Here is a 19,442-nt window from a genome sequence, read left to right on the forward strand (position 1 = left end):
GCAAGGGACAAAACCATGATGAAGTATGTACGCCTAGTGAGTGTTGTGATGACTCAATTCAACGAGTGCCATGTCGAGCACATTCCAAGAGAAAAAAATGCTAAGGCGGATGCACTGTCCAAATTTTCCTTCTCGAAAGTGGAAGAAAGTTCCGGGAGTGTATACTTTCGTGTCTTGAAAACACGGAGCATTGTTGTTAAGCTTGTTTCCCCCATAGGGCTTGGGCATCATGAATATATCCCTTTAAGGCCTATATCCAAACTGGATGGCTCCCAAATGATGTGATGGAAGCAAGAAAGTTGGTTGTGCGAGCACTGAGATACTCTCTGATCGACGGAATCCTATACTAGAGATCTTATGTGGTTCCTTATCTTAGATGCCTTAGGCGCGATGAGGCGCGATGAGGCGCGACTGGTCCTTAAAGAAGTACATAAAGGTATTTTCGGTGCACACTTGGAGGGCAGGGCCCTTGCACACAAGATAACTCGTTCAGGCTTCTACTGGCCATAAATGATGGTTGATGCCAAAGACTATGTGAAGAAGTGTGATCGTTGTCAGAAGCATGCACCGGTTGTTCGACAGCGTCCCGAGATGCTAACTTTCATAAATTATCCTATTTCATTCGCCATGTGGGGATTGGATATTCTTGGTGAAGGGTTTCAAGCATATAAATGCAACGGAAACAGTTTTTAAAAACGTGAAAAATTAGAATTTTCGAAACCCACCACAGGATCCATGCGAAAAATAGATATTTAATTCGTAGATCAGATTGTTTACCTTAAGAAGCTTTACAAATTGGTTGACTAATGGAGATCCAAAACTTGTTCAATCACCACGCATCCCGCTCTGCGATCTACGCTCTATCGGTATCCACACGAATACTTGAACTCAAGGATTGGATGTGTACTAGCACAAACTCATTTCTTCTTGCTCTCTTCATCTTCTCTCTTGGTGACTAGGGTTTTAGTAAAAGCCTTTTATCCAAAATCAGCTATACAAGAGATATTATATAGAGAGTAGAAAAAGAATTATAACTCTTAACTAATTATGAGTTATTATTAATTCAAAATTTCTATTTGTATAATAATTAAGTCACACCTAATTATTTAACAACTGAATTTCATAATTAATATTAGTAAATTCAAAGATCAATATTTATGTAATTAATTAAGTCATACTTAATTAATATTATAAATAATTCGAATTACTTTAATATAATTTAAATCCAATTTAAATTAAATAATCCTTCAAGCATTCTTAGTGTGTGACCCTATAGGTTATTATTACGTTGGCAACGAATTTTAAATCTAATTTAAAATCATAAATAATGAGCGACATCTAGTAATACATCATTTCTATCCAAGTAATAATAATTGAATCGGTGATCGATTAAACCTTTCGTGAATAATGTACAATATAATATAATCCCTTTAACCAAATATTATAGATTAAACTAGAGGCATGTAATGTATCATCCTCATCATAGTTTAATCCAAGTTTTCTTGATCAATGAGTAGACTATCATATCAAATCAACATTTGAGCGTGGCCACGCATTTCATAGTCTAGCTCACACAAGAGGACAATAATATCACTCATAAAATAGGAGGGTTATATCCCATCTAGATCATTCATATTTCTCATACGATTCATAATATACCCAATATCCACTTTTATCATTACCCGGTCAAGGATAACTTTTAATGGAATCAATGTATATTAATTCTCGTATAGATATATAATGACTTCAGGTCTAAGGAGCATTACATCATTATCATTGTGAGAATTACTAATGACACAACAAACATGTAGAATCTCACATCAGGTCTGTCCAGCACCATGTACATTTACATATGCCTATATTTTTAACTTTAGTATCACTATACCTATGATCAATGAGATGTGATCATCATTCAACAAACACACCAGTCTTAATGCATTATTATTGTCCATTAATAATAATACTCGATTAGGGACCTTTAGGAATATTGATACCATTCTCATAATCTCATTTCTAAGTCACGTACTTAGAGATATGGAATTGCATATCATATTCCAAGGACATTTATTAATCTAACATTTATATCGCAGTAAATTAAGAATTAATAAATTATAAAGGGAATAATCGATAGAACATACATATTGATAATCCTAATATCTTAAACTAAAACATCATAGTGTTATCTCTAGGGCACAAACACTAACACTTGGGCCCTTTCTCATGGCCGCAATGCAAAGGAAGTTCTTGATTATAGCTATTGACTACTTCACTAAGTGGATCGAGGCCAAGCCTTTGGCCAAAATTACGACCAAGCAGGTTGCACAATTCCTGTAGGAAAATATCATGTGCAGATATAAAATTCCACGTATCTTGGTGACTGATAACGGAATACAACTCAATAATGAGAAATTCAAGAAGTACTGTGAGGAGAATGAGATTGATCTAAGGTTCACTTCCGTAGCCCACCCTCAAGCTAATGGGCAAGCAGAGGTGGCGAATCGGATTATCTTAGATGGGTTAAAGAAGAGGATTGAGAAGTCTAGGAATAACTGGGTAGATGAAATATTTCCAATACTTTGGGCTTACAGGACCACATGTAGAGTCACAACAGGAGCAACACCATTTATGTTAGCATATGGGGAAGAAATGATCGTTTCAGTGGAGATATCGCATTCGTCTCCAAGAAATCCTAGCATACAATGTTGAAGAAAATGAGGAAGGGAAAAGGTTAGCCCTGGATTTAATAGATGAAGTGCGAGATGAAGCACATGAAAAATTTATGGAATATAAAAAAGAAAGCTTCTTTCTATTACAACCCGAGGGTGAAAGAAAGATTCTTCAAGCAAGGTGATTTGGTCTTAAGGAAGGTGGAAGCCTCTGGAGTAGGAGATAAAGGAAAACTCGCCCCAAATTGGGAAGGGCCATACAAGGTTAAAAGCGTTCAAGAAAGAGAATCCTACAAGTTGGAAACTATGGATGGGGATGAAGTACCAAGTACTTGGCATGCTCAAAACCTGAAGACTTATTATATAGTTCCTTAGAAAGGAGAGTTTATTTATTGGCAATAAGATTCAGAGAAACCATGAGATTTGGCTCCTTAGGATTTTATATTTCAGTTCAATAGGATTTATGTTTCAAGTTTAGTTTTATAAAAATCTATGTAAGTGATGGATCCCAAGGACTTAAAAAATTTATGAAGTTTCAGTATACGACATTAAGTTTCTATGATAAGCAAATAAAACTACGAAAATGAAGATAAATATAATAGTTCAGTGCATAAAAATCAAGGACAATAGTTCAACGCATAAAAGCACGAGTTTTAAATAAATAAACAGCCACACAGGGCTAAATAAATATATCAATGAGTGGGAGAACCCTCAACATCCATGCCATCCTCTCCCTCACTCTCGTCGGTTGTCCCCTTGGAGCCGCTCTCACCAGAAGAAGAGCTAGATTCCTCTATGGCAGCCCTGAAAGATGTCTCAGGAGGAAGGAGCTCGGTACGGGGGACGTCCTCGGAGACTATCACACGAGCACGGAACCTCTGAAGGAGGGCCTCATCGTCCGAACAAGGGTAGTCTGCCGGGTTAATATATAGACACGCATCATTTACGATCCCAATGGTCGATCCTCAGACAGTCCTAAAGCACTCAAGAAATACCGTGTTATCAATCCATGACCCGCATAGACTTTGTAAACTTATCTGTATCCGGATAAACATCTATAGTCATGTCTCGCTCTGCTTTAAGCTTGACCAACTCTGCATTAGCTTCTGAAAGTTCCTCATCCTTATGCTTCAACTTCTTTTCCAGGGAAGACTATTTGATCTTTTGCTTCTTTAAGGCCCTGTCGGATTTCTCTGAAGCCGTCTTCCAAGATTACGCGTGACAAACGGCTTCCTCGAAGTAAGCATTGTTCTGAAACAATAACAAAACATAAGACAAAGAAATAATAATGTTATCAAAAAAGAAAATGAACTTAGAAAAAGATGAGAGACATACCGAAGCAATGGACTTGGCTCATATGAGTTTCACACGCTCTAAGTCTTGCCCGACCACAACATTGGGGTGATGGAGTAATGAGACCAATCCCATGACTGCTTAGTCGAGCCAATCACGATGTCGCCTCGCTGAAAGTTCCATAAGGGTTGAAATGAGCCTGTGTGGGGTGGAGAAACAGGATTGGCCGAGCCGCCCTCGGTCCCATCCGAGTAAGCCTCAACAATAGGCTCCTTGTGTTTCCTCAAAAAGCTAGGCTATGTGGCCTTATCTCGAGTATCAAGCCCCGCAAACTTGGCCTTTTTCATCCCGACCGTCTCCTCAATAACGGGAACAATGGCGTTATTAATCTCTTGAGCCGCTAAAAGGAAAACAAATACAAGGATAAGTTATGCTAGTAAAGGTGAAAAATAGAGAAGAAAACAAAATGGGAAAATAAATACCCTGCAAAGTGACGAAAGAGAGTCCGACATGGATTAGAGAAAACTCTTCCAATAAAGTCCAACTCGCGGTTTTGTCATCATCTTTTATAAGTTCGGTATAAATGTGGTTCTCCTCATCAAATAAGTGAATTGTTTTGGAACTACCATCACTCACTTTACCAAAAGAAGATCTAAAAAGTGTGCCCAATCACCATTTTCCCATCTCAACCCAACAAAGCTATCCCTCCACTGCTGGTTGTTATCAGGGATGGAGGCGTTATTGAAGATTTACGGGGATTTGGGTCTCTGCCTAATGTAAACCCAACCACAAGAGGTTTGGGCACTGGATAACATTGAAAGATTTTTCTAAAAACGGCTACGGAGAGGTGAAAACCTTTCCTAAGGCATAAGACCATGAAGCACAATATATTCCCCCAGGCATTTGAAGAAAATTGACAAGGATTAAATTGTAAGTCAACTAATAATCTAGGAATGAACTCATGAAATGGAAATCTAAATCCAGCAGTTAATGCATCAACATATATAAAAAGGGTATCTATTTTCCAATGACAAGTACGGGTACAGCCATCTACAGGAACTATTCTAAGGAGAGGACGGATATTATAGGTGGTGTTAAGCTGGTTAATATCAGTAACATTATGCCATTTATTGCAGTGATTGAAAGAGTCTAAGTGAGCATTAGATGGATATTCATCCCCTAGTGTTAATCATATTTAAAAGAGACATGTAAGATGAACAAACTTGAATTTCGTTACCTCTTTTAGAAGCTGAGGCAATTTTAACAACCCTCTCTGCACTCTTATCCGTCATTGATGGAGATGGGATGAATGCTTGAAACCAGAAATTGGATGAAGAAGATGAAGATTCAATTGACCTTCGAGCACAAACCCAGAAATCATGACCGAAAAATTTGGCCTACCGCCGGAAAAACCTTAGGAGGTTAAGAGAGGAGAAATGAGAGGAAAGAGATGAGGAGATGAGAAGTGAAGTGTGAAGTGATCTCACTTCACCCACACAAATATAGTGCCCCTAGCCGGTCATTGGGCCGGTAGAGGGAGAATTTTAACTAGTTATAACCGGTCAAAAGGCCACCCCAAAAAGCTTGGGCCCAATTCTGGAAGCTTCCAGGATATTAAAAGTAATAATAAAAGTGATTTGGAAAACTCCTGAACATTCTGGGAAGTCAAGAAAAATAAAAAGACAGGCCCAGTCAAAAGCTCAGCTCAAGGGCCCATAATTTAGAAGATTCTAGAAAGGATTAACATGCCCAATTATGAGGGCCGGCTTGGCAAGTCCAAACAAGTTTGGGTCATACAAGTCCCACAAAGGAGACCAATAAGGTCATAAAGCTTTTATTCCTAGTAGATCCTAACCTAAATTCGGTCAGTATTCTGATCGAATTACATCCTGGTCGAAAAACCCATGACCAGGAATTATGGGACCTTAATTCAGTCAAAAATAAAGTGAAGGGGTAAATCCTGACTTAAATTTGGTCAGTATTATGATCGAATTTCATCTTGGTCGAAAAAACCCACAACCAGGAATTATGGGACCTTAGTTTGGTCAAAAATTAAGTCAAGGGGTAAATCCTGACCTAAATTCGGTCAGAATTCTTATCGAATTTTATCCTGGTCAAAAAACCCACGACCAGGAATAATGGGGGCATAATTCGGTCAGGAATTCAAACCAAAGAAAATCCTGACCAGAATTCGGTCAGGATCCTGGTCAAAATCTATCCTGGCCGAAAGTCTCACGAGTAGGAATTTCAGAAGTGTATTATTCGGTCAGGGATCAAAACCTAGGAAAATCTTGACAGAAATTCGGTCATGATCCTGGTAAAAAATCCTTCTGACCGAAAAACTCACGAGCAGAAGAAATGGGAGCATAATTCGACCAGGATCATGGTCGAAAATGGATTCATGGTCGAAAATAAGTTCCTGGTCGATTTTTTTCAAAAAAATTTTAGAAATTTTAGGAAATTTTTAGGGAATTATATGCAATTTTTGGAAAATATATTCCGAGAGATACTTTATAATTAATCCCCGAGAATTTTGGAAAAATACCATAAAATTCCTAAAAATAGAAATAAGGTAAGAAAATAAGCGTGGAAAATAATGAAAATTCTAGAAAATATCTTGAAGCCTCGGATAAGGGAAATCATTGTAAATGTGTAGGTCGTTTCACACTTTACATTAAAAACGTAACCCTGCAAGGGAATAAAGAAACTTGACTTCTAGGAAATCTTGTACGATTTTCCAGAAGTTGGGGGGAATGATAGAGAATAAAATAATTTTTGATTACATAATTAATATGGAATTAATTATGCTCGATTTGGGTTATAAATAAAGCTCAATTAGAAAGGCCCAAAACATTGAATATTAATTAATATCGTAATTAGTAAATATGGAAAAAATCAGCTGACAAGTAGAGTTTAAATAAGGGTGTAATTCCTTGAAGATTGGACTCCAAGAAACCTCACTGTAATAAGGGATCAATTTTTTACATTTTAGGACTCCAAAGTCTATTATAAATTTGAGACTTGTCCACCAAGTCTTCTAACACTAATCCAATTCAAGGGTATCTCATGCCTATATAAGGGGTCTCACCCCATAAATCAGAACTACGTTCTTGACTTGATCCTTTGCACACAACAAGGTACGTATGCATCTTTTGAATGCAGAGTCACGAAATACGAGAGCAGTCAAATAGAGCCTTTAAGCTCACGAACCCTATTAATAAATACAGCTTTAAATACACCATAGTTTTTTTTATCCATAACAGTTGTAGATATGGTTGCAAAATTATAAAAATACTTTTCACAAATATTTTTTTAAAAAAGGTATTTAAAAAAAATATTAAAAAGACAAGGTATTTAACATTTATTTAGACATGTGTCTTTTAAAATTAGAGTTGACACTTCCTCATATACCACCCCTGAGGTTAAGACAAATATAATATAAATAGAGGTTATTTTTATAAATACATAGGCATATTTCAGTATTATAAAAATTTCATTCAGTATTTTTATAAAAATATAATAAAACCTTATTTAAGTTACTTGAGGTCAACCTCACACACAATTTTCTCTTATAATTATTGCCTTATCTAACATTATGACCTAAAAAAGAATTTTAATTTTTAAAATTTACATTGAAGGAGTTTTAAAAAAAATATATGTAATATTTATGAGATTCTAGTGCGCTCGTAATTCTCCTTAATATAATACACAAAAATCAAGCGCTTGGAGATTCCCAAAATTACCTTACAAATTTTCAAGATAAGAAAAGTACGAAACAAACAATAAAAATTAAATTTAATTATTTTCTAATGCCAAAAAATATTAAGGACCATAAGTATTACGAACAAAAACTAAAAACCTCAATAGCAGGAGATTTGTAGCTGTAGAAAACTTAGTTGAATTCAATATAAAGACATCTTTTGCTAACTCGGGATAATCTTTTGAGTAAAATAAATATATTTCAACATTTTTTACATGTTATTTAATACTTGATCTGGCATACAGGACTGATCATTTAGCCACCAGGGACATTAACATTTGAACGGGTCTCTCTTACAACAGTATCCACTTACGAGGTGTATCCGTCCAATTATTAATCTTTTCATGTAGGTTCTATTCTAGATCGTTAAATCCCTATTTGGGACCACCACATTTTATCATATATGGGCCGAAAACCCATTATCAATTAGGATGATTCATTTTACAGCTCTTGCAGAATGACCATATAGCATTATATATGATCAAAATATGAAATTGGGTTCAACGGTAGAATCCCATTTCAGCCCACGTTTCAGATCAATCCAATCATATACCCATTTCTCCCATTTCGTTTTACACTAACCCTAGCAGCTCCTTATCCACACAAATCATTTATACGCCTCTTTCAAAATTTCGCCTAATCTCTTTCAAAGAAGCTCTGTATTATCAATTGCCCCTGTACTTCTCATCTATCGTCTGCGGATGACAGAGATAGAGGCGGAAGGGTCATCTGGATTTGGATCCGCTAAGTGAACGTATGAGTTACATGTCATATTTTGTGAGTTATGTGTTACTGAGGTTATAAAGGGTAACAAGGTTGGAGGAACTTTAAACAACCAAAGGGTGGAGTATGGCTCACCATGAATTTAAGAAGCAAAAATCAGCTGTAAAGTAGATTGTTAAGCAATTCAATAATCACTGGGATGTAATGAAAGCTGATTACTAGTTATTCAGAAATTAAATTTGGGGAGAGTGGTTTTGGGTTCGTTGATTTATGAATTTATTTTAATTTTTTGATGTTTTTTATTTATGAATGAATTCTCTTATTTAAATCAAACATGTATTATCTTCATATTTGGGTGGTTTATTTATGATTATTTTTTCTAGGGTGAATTGTAGATTCTAAAACAAATATGACAAAATGACTTATAGAAGCCTTAAGATCTATATTCATTGTTAATAACTGTAGGTGTGTGTAACATCCCACATCAATAAGAATAAGAGTGTTTGGTACCTTTATAGATACAAGTCGACAACTAATGTGTACCAAATTGCTAGTTTTTTCGGACGGACCTGTGGTGGGTTGTTGGGTCCAATATGCATTCGGTTGTTTGCTTGGATGTTATAAATGGTAATTTTAAAATTTATAAAGAATAATAGAAAAGGATAATAATTTGATAATGATTATGATTTAAAATTGAATTAGTCTATTGGGCCTAGAATTTTGATTAAAATTTAATATTGATAACTTGTAGGTTAAGAAAAAATATTTTGTAACATTATAATAACATTATATTCCCTTGCCTCATCTTTAATACCAAAATTCGTAGGTGTTTTTTCCACAAAAATCAGCAGTCTTGTAAAATTTATAGAAATTCATTGTAAGTCAGAATTTGGTTATTTTGGATGTTTCGGAAAAGTATTTTCGTTATCCACAACTTTCGTGTTTTTTAAGAAAGCATCGTTTAGAGTGTCGAAAAGGGAAATTTCAGATATGGTAAGTTTTTGAGTTAATTTTTCGATCGATCTTACTAGTATTTTCAAAATTGTGTGTTGTGCGTGTATAGTTGAATATCAAAAGTTGGGTTAAGTGATTAAATATTTGAAAGTATTATGAGTTATAGAATATGTATCGATGTATATATGTGATATCTTGATGATAACTTTGGATAGGGATGACAATCGGGTCGGATCGGGTATTGCAGAATCCATATCCAAACCCGAAAATTTTATCCATACCCGAACCCGACCCGAACCCAAAAAATACCCGAAAATGAATACCCGAACCCGATTCATCGGATTTCGGATCGGATTCGGGTATACCCGAAACCCAAATTTTTTTTGAATTGGATATTCGTACCCGAACCCGAAACCCGAACCCGAACCCGGAATTTGAAAATTTGTATAATTATTGATATTTCAAGTGCTTACGATCGAACACGCGACTTGTAGAAAAAGAGTTTTAACGTGTTATCTTCAACCACTCCACCACATTATTAATTGTGTTATTATGGGTTATGCTAATATTTAAAAAATCAACTTAATTGATACCCAGTTTTTTAGATTTATTACTAATAAATGTTTGTTAACCTTATAAAGCTTATCACCCGTTTAAATGATTGAATAATTATATTTTATTAAACTTTATAATTAGTTAATATTTAACATAAATATAAAAATATATGTTTAAAAAATTATATAATAATATAATTATAATGTATATTATAATATAGATATATTATATAATATTATAATATGTAATATATAAAATTCTAATATTATATATATACATTTATTATATATATATATAATAATAATTTGGGTTTTTTTCGGATTTCGGGTTCGGATAGAGTTTCGGATTTCGGATCGGTATACCTAATATCCAAATCCAAATCCAAAAAATTTCGGGTTTAAAAATTAAATCCATATCCAAATCCAAATCTAAAAAATCGGGTTCGGTAAATCCAAAATTTCGGGTTTCGGATCGGGTATTCGTCGGATCAGATTATTTTGCCATCCCTAACTTTGGATCTCTGATTTATGCCATGGTTAGTGAATATATCAAATAAGAATTTAGTGCCGTAGTCACCGGATTTTAGTGACATTTTTCTGAAAATTTAGGATTGTTATCTCCGGATTGTAGTATTCGTGGCATTGATTATGGGTATTGAATTATTGTTTTTTATGTGGTATGTATACTGTGCATATCGAATAAGAATAAAAATATGTATCGAAAGTATTTTTTCGTATATCTTATCATATAGATAATCATATTTTGTTATATGTGTATGTGTTACTTGGCCTGCTAGTTGGATCGATTGTTTTTTTGTTGGGCTGTATAGCTTATTACTTACAATTTCAGGTTTCGTCTAAAATTCGAGTTGGATAGTAATGGAAATTCGAGGACCTTAGTTTTTGAGTGGATTGACTTTTCGATTTTCATTTTAGTTGCACTTTTGTAATATTCATCATTGAATTAAAATTTAGGATTAATTATTGAAGTTTTATTAATTTCGGTTAAGAGTTAATAATCTAAAAAGTCGTATTATTACAAGTGTATATTTGAAAGATAATTGTGGTAATCTATTATTCATGTTCTCAGGTCCTGTTAAAGCTCATTCGGCAGCTTACCAACGTGAGTTTGAAGCAATGAATTTTTTGATTCATAATATTATGGAGGGTGCTTGAAGAAATTGCCATTGCTTAATATATTCTGATTCCTTGAAGTTGATTAAGTGTGTTCAGCTTGTTAGATATGGTTATAGTGATGATTGTCAAGAGAGTATCAAAGAATTTTTGTTGGAATCCAAGACTGAGTTTAAAAATTGATAGAATCCCCACTATGAAGCAGATAGATTGAAAAAACTTGGAGCCTGTTGGGGAAAAATATTAAGTACTTGGTGTTGGTATTGTGGTATACTTATAGTGTTTTGGGTCGTATAATGTGTTTTGGTTGAGTTATGGTTCCAGCTTTAGAAGCGCAAGGTGGACAATAATCTGAGGTTGAACATGAAGCATATATGTTGGTTGGTTCTTTATTTTGCTCGTGAGGGAACACATAACTGGACTTAGTTGGTAATTATTGAGCATTTCTTGGTAGAATTCAGTTGGAAATGGTCTTCTTCAATGAGTTTGGTTATATTAGTTAGTCATTGGTTGTTATCTAACTAGTCATTATAAGAATACTATGGTTTGTAGATTTTTATTTTGTTAAGTCTTATAATAATACTTTCACGAGTATCTTGTAGAATATCCTTTGTTCGCCCGCTAGGGTTGGCTCAGTTGGTTAAATAGAGGAAAACTATCCTCTTGGTCACAGGTTCGAATCCCACGGGAGGAGAATTTATGATTATGTCTCCTGAGCCAGAGCCTATCGCTTAAATGCGGTTTACCTTGGTTCACGTGGTTTGCAGGCTATTGCGTGAGCCCGTAGGATTTACCCAGTGCGCACCCGAAGGGTAGCGGCTGCGGGTTACCTACGATAAAAAAAATCCTCTGTTCTAAATATTTTCTGGTGACATTTTGTTAGGATGAATAGTATTTAGGCTTTTTTTTGGGACCAGTGTCCAAACTAGCTTGTACCCATTATCATCAATTTAATTGCTTTTAAAAAAAAGGTCCACAGACTTTATTTTATAAAATTAGATCGCACAATTCATTTAGTTGTCCTCATAAAATGATCTTGCAATTTTTTGAATGAATAATCAAATAAAAGGAATTGTCAGATAAGAAAACAAAATAACTATACTACTTAATGTTTAAAAGTTACTAGAAATTTAGTAGAATATTATTGGTTTGTCAATATTTTGAAATCTCATTTTTTTAGCCTTCACCAACAACATCAATGTTATCATGACTAACACGTACAACATCTAAAATATATTGAATAATAATAAAAATATCTAAATCATTATTCAAAGTTTAGTGAAAACTAAAATAAGTTAGAATGCAGGGTATTTCAAAAAGAATTATAATGTAATTGAGAACAGTGGTGTCATTGATACGCGAAACAATTGTTTTTGGACATAAAATTTGAAATCCTTAAAGAGGAAGTATAACAACTTCTTCTAAATTTTGAGTTGCGGTTATAGCAAAAAAAATGGATATTTTACCGATATGATAGCGGTCTATACATTCTAGTATTTTCAACACCTTTAAAATTAAAAATATTTTATAAAGATCTTTTTTTCACTATTTGCATTTTCTAATATATATATATATATAAAGTTTTAAATAGCACACAGTATTGGAATTTGCTCGGTGAAATCTTTGATATTCTATAAATATGTATATGTTTCTTGTGCATGACCTAAAGATATACTTGTACGTAATCTACTAGGCAATTACTATTTGATAACAGACCATAATTTTCTTATAAAAACATATTAAACATACTATTTCATTCATATATAATGAAATTCATTAGCATCATTCATCATATTAATTTTCTTATATAATTTTCTTATAAAATCATATTAATCATAATTTCTTATAAAATCATATTAATATTCTTATATAATCTTACATTACTGTATCAGATTTTATACAAATTCATAACATAAGCACATTAGAATCTCAAAACAACATTAGAGACTTGACTAGATTATCTTATACAATAAAATATCTACCAGTTGTGTATTTGATACTACACGCACAAAAGATAGAATATTTTATATATTAGATCCATTATTAGTTCTTCAAGTCAGTAATTACCACTTCCTTTTCCTTTGAACCTTCCAAGACCTTTATCAATTTCCTGCTCTTCTTATTAAATATTAAAAATAGAAGTGAGCATAAAAAAATTGCTCAGCAAGTTATACTATCCAGGAATATTAAGAAATTTTTTAGTGAAAATTGATAAAAGCAAGAGTGAAAAAAATACCAATTCTCTCCATATTGAAATCTTATCATCATTTTCAAATTTACACGTTCTTATTCTTCGATAAATTACATGTAAAATTAAACTGAACGATCCCCCGACCATTTTGAACAAATCTCCAAAATCACTACAAGGTTATCAACCTTGTATTGCTCCAAATTTTTTGTATTGCATTCAATACTGTTATTAATTTACTCCAAATCAATCTGGCCTCATGTGGCTTGTAAAGTTTCATATTAAACGGAAATCTATCTCTAATAAAACAGAGGTTGTTCAACTTAATTTAGACTCCAAGAAATATATCAGCAAGAATTCACCCATATTTTTATGAAAAACTAACCAGTGACATATCAATATAGCAGTAAAATTGCTAGTTTACTAAAATAACAACATTTAAAAATTATTCTAGTGCTAAACGTTAACACAATAGACATATTTTATAGAGGAAAAATATAACGCGTTGCTATTTGTAAAATAAATAAATAACTTTACATATAGGAAAAAAGAGAATTGAGGAATAGTTTAACTTGTTTTGTTCAACCCCTCTCGGTGAATTCTTAACTTACAATATAAATCACTCCCAAAATCCGAAAGCTATAGAAATCCTTTACTCTCGGTTCAGCCACAACTCACACACAACTTTTCTTCTACTTTTTTTTACTAAAAAGATTATTAATACTTAAAACCTGTATCTTCTTTTTTATGCCTGTCGACGTATCTGTTTGTACCTCCTGTTATCCCCTATGTTATTCTCACTTCTGCCTTATAGTTTTACATTTAATAATATTGTATTAAATAAATTGATTAATAATTCTCTCTTTTAATCTAACAATGACATTTATTCATGCCTGAGTACATGTGTTCAGATTTAAAAGTTGACACTTGTTTCTAGATTGGACTATCTCGGTATGCACCTTTCAATTAAATAAATAAATATAAGAGCTATTACCAAATACAATTTCTACAAAATTCTATATATCTGGACAAAAATGTATAAAAATAAATTATTTTATAAATGTAATATTACTCTTTTAGAATATTATTTAATAAAATCTAATAATAAAATAGTAATAAAATTAATAAGTTAATTCAGCATAGCCCGAGTACTAAAGATTAAAGATAATATAAGAACTCCAAACGAGCATCAAGTAATATGTTTTTATCATAATGCCTCACATATAGCAATTAATATTAGAACGTCTTCTTTGGACATTCTTTTTTGAACACACATTATAAAGCCTTACACGTCAAAATTAACTTGTTCATGAAAAAATTTATATAACTCAATTTTTTTCATATATATGAATCAATCATGTACTTATGGTCATACTTCAAAGCATCCAATACACTTTTAGCTTCGTCTTTTCTCCAATAAGTCGTCTAGCAACAACATCTTTAATCTCTAAGCACTCGTCTTCACATTTACATTTATTCTACGACCATTTGCTGCCTCTCCAATCTTCGCTTTATAAATCTTCTCTCACAAATCAATTGAATCCATTTCCATTATAAACTTGTTCAGACATTTTATTATTTCAATTTCGTAATAAATTTTAAGATTTTGTACTTTTCTTATTTTAACACCACTCCTGAGTGGTGTTCCCCTAGAACCATGTCACTAGGGCGATGGGAGACAAGTAAACATTTTTTTTCTTATACACCCAAATAAAATGATATATAGTAAGATAAGAGTCTGGATAAAATAACTGACTTTCTCTGATAATAATTTATCGGTGTTAATTTTTTAAACATTCCATATCTTTTTATTTTCTTACCACACACATTTATAACTTGAATAAGCTACAGGTGGATCCTAAATCATATAGAGCTCTTTCACCAAAAATTGACGATATTTATATAACTATGCATGTTTTTAAATAACTGTACAATTTTTATGAAATTGTAATTTTTATATTTAATTTAAATGATAACACAATCAAATTTGACCTTTATCGTTGCATAAAATTGTGTATATTAAACGTTTATGAAAACATGGTTATTCACTTGATAAACATTCTTATCGTGATTTTGTTGGATTTAATAAAATGGTGAATTTTAATTGGTTTACTTGTGTAATTTTTAAATTTTGAAATCTCGTTAAAATTCATAAGTATTTGAAAATTTCATATAATCTTTACATAAATCAACTAGATTTAGCGAGATTATACATCAATTCTGCTAGACTTTACGTGAAATTGTACTCAATAATAATCTTGTCAAATTTATGAATTATAAATATCCATTAAAAATATTTGTATTTCACCTCTGTAAATAAATTTATTTATTATAAATATAATTTGTAAGCCTATTTACTAAAGTAGGTAAATATTATTCTTGTGGATGATTGAAAAGAAAAATGATCCAAGAAAACATAAACATTATTTTTCATTAGGATAAACATCATGTCCCTACACGCGATATCATGATGAAATTCACACAAAACATCATTTTCACAATGTTTGACAAATAAAAAAAAACAGGGTCCAAAATTAAGCAAATTGTAGAAATAGCATGTGAAATAGTAGTCCCCCTAGGCTAATTGTATTACATCAAATATTACGAATTATTAAAAGTGGAACTCTTTTCCGCAAATCAGTACACCGAAGTAGTACTAAAAGCCCCGACGATGGTATAACAGCAAAGCTCAATATTCTTGAAAAAAATAAGTAAGGCGTTATCCCAAACTACTTGACTAATCCCCCTGCAAATTGTTACACACAGATCTTATAACTTTGTAAAAATAAAAAATATGTTAAATACAAGAATATTACATCTCATAATCATATATCACAATGTATAAATATATTTATATTGAGCTGACAGTAATCCTTTATTAAGACTACAAACTTTCAAACGACTATAACATATATTAATATTATATTAGTAGACCATACCTATAATCAAACTTATACTGATGTAGCATTATTTCTGCCAATCTCTAGTGTTAAACATGTTCAGTAATCACCTTAAACTAGTGTATATCTAATATTTTATAGTTAACCATTTACTCTTTCTTAAAACAAGTAAACTTAACATAGATATAGTCGGTAAACTAATTTATGGCTTGGGGACCAGAGGCATCTTCCATTCTTGTCATATTAATCTATTAGGAATTATATTTAAAATGTAGTGAAGACCAATTCTCGGCATGTTGAACAATTTCTTCCACCCATAAGGATTTAACATCTAGTTGAAGTGCATGTTTATCCAGGTAATAAGCTACTATATTACATTACGATTAACATGGGAGACAGATGCTCCGAGAATTCTTTTAATTGCATTTTAATGTCCGAGAGGGGGATTCCCAATTCATTTTGATATTTATTTGTGTTATTCACCTCTTGAACCAAAGATAAGGAGTCTGAAAAGATAATATTGACGGAAAGTCCAATCATTCGCCCTCAGGTAACCCATCTAGAATCGTCAGTGCTTCGGCATAAAAATGGATGATGTGTTTTCTAATGGTTTTGAGAGAGATGTCTGGACCTTCTTATTTGCAGGAAAAATTATATCATCTCCTAACCCTACCATTTCTGTAGATGTGGATATGGACGCATCCACAAAAAGTGTAAGATCCGGAAGACTTACTTCTACTTTCTCTTCTTGTGTCAAGACCTCTCTTGAAAATATTATACATTTTGGGGCATTCACATTTCTAATCTTCTCATAATACATGAATAACCATATCCTTATCCGTTTTGCTGATTTATGTTATTGACCATGAGTTTTCTTGTTTCTTTCGGTCCATATACCTCATGAAATGATTAACATCTTAGCAAACATTTAATTTTTTAGAAGTTTGGTAGCTAAAAATAACACATCTTAAAAGTAGATACCTTCCTTACGCCCCTCATGAAAGGATAATAAAAAATCCTCATTTTTCTTGTGTAAAATGACACCAAAAAACTGCATTTGCATTTGAATTTTCCTCAAATCCACATAACGGGAAATTTCTATGATTAGTTATATTTATGTAAAGTATTTCTTTAGTTCTGCGCAATTTTTTTGAAAACCTCTCCAACCAATAATTAGGATTTTTTTCGAAATTTTGGTTACCCAAAAAGCTCTCCACAACGATGAAAGTGTTATGAATTATACTGAACTATTCATTTGAAATATATATAACATTATATATATATATACTCTTTCTCTAAAGGCTAAAGTTCGATTGGAAAAAAGTTAGGGTTTTGGAGTAGCCGCACAAGGAGGCAGCCAAGAACAATTTTCCCAAGAACTTTAAAGCTTGAGGAGAGGTAAACCTTAGGAGATCGAGGGCCACACTTCGCTCAAGCGAAATAAGGTAATACAATAAAAGAACATGAAATTAAATTGCTTGCGCTGTAGAAATTACAGTTAATATTCTATCTGTACTCATTAGTTTAATATATCATAAAATATAGCACCATGATTCAATTGTTCCAACAATTGGAATCCAGAGCCTGGTTCTAGGGTTATGCATTGTATGATATGATGTCCATGTCATAATTATATATGTATGTATATAGTGGATGGTTTTAATATGTTTTTTATTATTTTACATATTTTCCACTTATTTTGATTATTACCGTTATACAAGCCTTGTGTGTGTTTTCATGGTATATGATGTTAACCTTAGTATTCTAGAACGACATGGACATAATATTGATATATTTTTATTTTAATCATGTTGAGCATGTTTTTATGTTATTTTTTATTTATATTATAAATATGATACATGTGGAATTTGAAGATATAACATAGGACGATGCATTTAGATTAAAATCCTTGCTAAAAAATACTAAGTGGGTGAGGAAATAAATTTGGTATTAAATCTCACGGTCTCCATCATTCTTTGTATGTAATTTAACACTAAGGCAAATATTAACTGTGTATACGTCACCCATTGTGGCATGTAATTTATGGGGTCTAGATTGTTATGATAATTACTAGAATAAATTTCTTAAATTAATAATGAATATTAAAAGGTATACTGCATATCACTAAAAGTGTTGTGCCAAGTTTCATAAAACTCGAATAATTATAGGATACCCTTTTTGATATTGAATATGGAGAATTCTAGCTAGAAAGTGGGTTTTAAGTGAAACTGTTGTGACTTCTCCCAGATCTGGGAATTAACTATATTTAATATATCAAACAGTGGACTTCGATTAAATTATGATTTATTTAAGATTTAATGACAGTATATATTTAGCCATGAAAAATAATATAGACTACCCCACATGGCCTATTATTTAGTAATAGGACCGAAGTAACATTTAAATAAATTTAGGTGGTATACCTGTCACATATCACGGCGGACCGAAAACATATGTTGTTTAAATGTTAGTGCATTAATTCTAGTAGTTGTTAGAAAAACCAATATGTCTTAAAATTATATGCATCATTTATTTATGTGATAGCTTTTAATGCATGATTTTCATGATACAATGTGCATTAATCCACTATTCACCATATTTAAGGATATGAAACTTTTCGGGCCTAACTACATTGAATAGAAATGAAATTTTGACGTTGTGTTGACTGCTGAGAAGTATAAGTTTTGTACTTATGAACCCAAACCTGACTAGCCTACTGAAGATGCTCCTGAAAGTGAGAAAGAGTATTCTAAGCGGTGGATTAAGGCTGATGCAATATCACGATGTTACGTTCTGGCAGCAATATCAGATGTTTTGCAGTATCAGTCTATGGTCACTGCTACAAATATTCTCTTTAATATCAAGAAACTTTTTGGAGATCAAAATATAGCTACTAGGCAAGTAGCCATAAAGGCTTTAATGAACACTCAAATGGCTAAATGAATGCCTGTAAGGGATTATGTTCTCAAGATGATGTCACATCTGAATGAGATAGAGATCGTTGGTGCTGAACTTGATGGGGAAACCTAGGTTGTCATCATTCTTATGAGCTTGTCCAAAATTTTTGAGCAGTTTTGCTTGAATTATAACATGAATAAAAGGTTGTATAGTTTTGCAGAACTTCTGACAGACTTGCATGCAGCTGAAGGATTATTTCGACAGAGTGTTCAAGTGAATCCGGTTGAGAAAGATTCTTCTTCTAAGCTGAAAGTTACTAAGAAGAAGAAAAAGGCTCAGACACAGAAAGTTGTGAAGGAAGTGAGAGTTTAA

At 32.6% G+C, this 19,442-nt stretch overlaps 2 protein-coding genes across 2 annotated transcripts; both read left to right on the plus strand.

The window, feature by feature from the left end:
- The first annotated feature begins 2,343 nt into the window (after nucleotides 1-2,343).
- On the plus strand, nucleotides 2,344-2,706 carry LOC141692347 (uncharacterized). Its single transcript, XM_074497156.1, has one exon. It carries the CDS (start codon nucleotides 2,344-2,346, stop codon nucleotides 2,704-2,706), a length of 363 nt encoding a protein of 120 aa, XP_074353257.1.
- Nucleotides 2,707-16,759: 14,053 nt separating this feature from the next.
- On the plus strand, nucleotides 16,760-19,442 carry LOC141692356 (uncharacterized). Its single transcript, XM_074497167.1, has 3 exons — nucleotides 16,760-16,885; nucleotides 18,885-19,073; nucleotides 19,245-19,442. The coding sequence occupies exons 1-3, from the start codon at nucleotides 16,760-16,762 to the stop codon at nucleotides 19,440-19,442; spliced, it is 513 nt and encodes a 170-aa protein (XP_074353268.1).

Source organism: Apium graveolens, chromosome 2, assembly GCF_009905375.1.
Source record: "Apium graveolens cultivar Ventura chromosome 2, ASM990537v1, whole genome shotgun sequence".
Classification (NCBI taxonomy): Eukaryota; Viridiplantae; Streptophyta; class Magnoliopsida; order Apiales; family Apiaceae; genus Apium; species Apium graveolens.

Excerpts from the sequence above, each read along its gene's own strand:
- LOC141692347 (XM_074497156.1), top strand. The coding sequence starts at position 2,344 with ATGTGCAGATATAAAATTCCACGTATCTTGGTGACTGATAACGGAATA.
- LOC141692356 (XM_074497167.1), top strand. The coding sequence starts at position 16,760 with ATGGATGATGTGTTTTCTAATGGTTTTGAGAGAGATGTCTGGACCTTC. Across the intron at positions 16,886-18,884 it reads TGGACGCATCCACAAAAAGT|CCTACTGAAGATGCTCCTGA; the intron begins GTAAGATCCGGA and ends AAACCTGACTAG. Across the intron at positions 19,074-19,244 it reads AAAATATAGCTACTAGGCAA|TTTTGCTTGAATTATAACAT; the intron begins GTAGCCATAAAG and ends ATTTTTGAGCAG.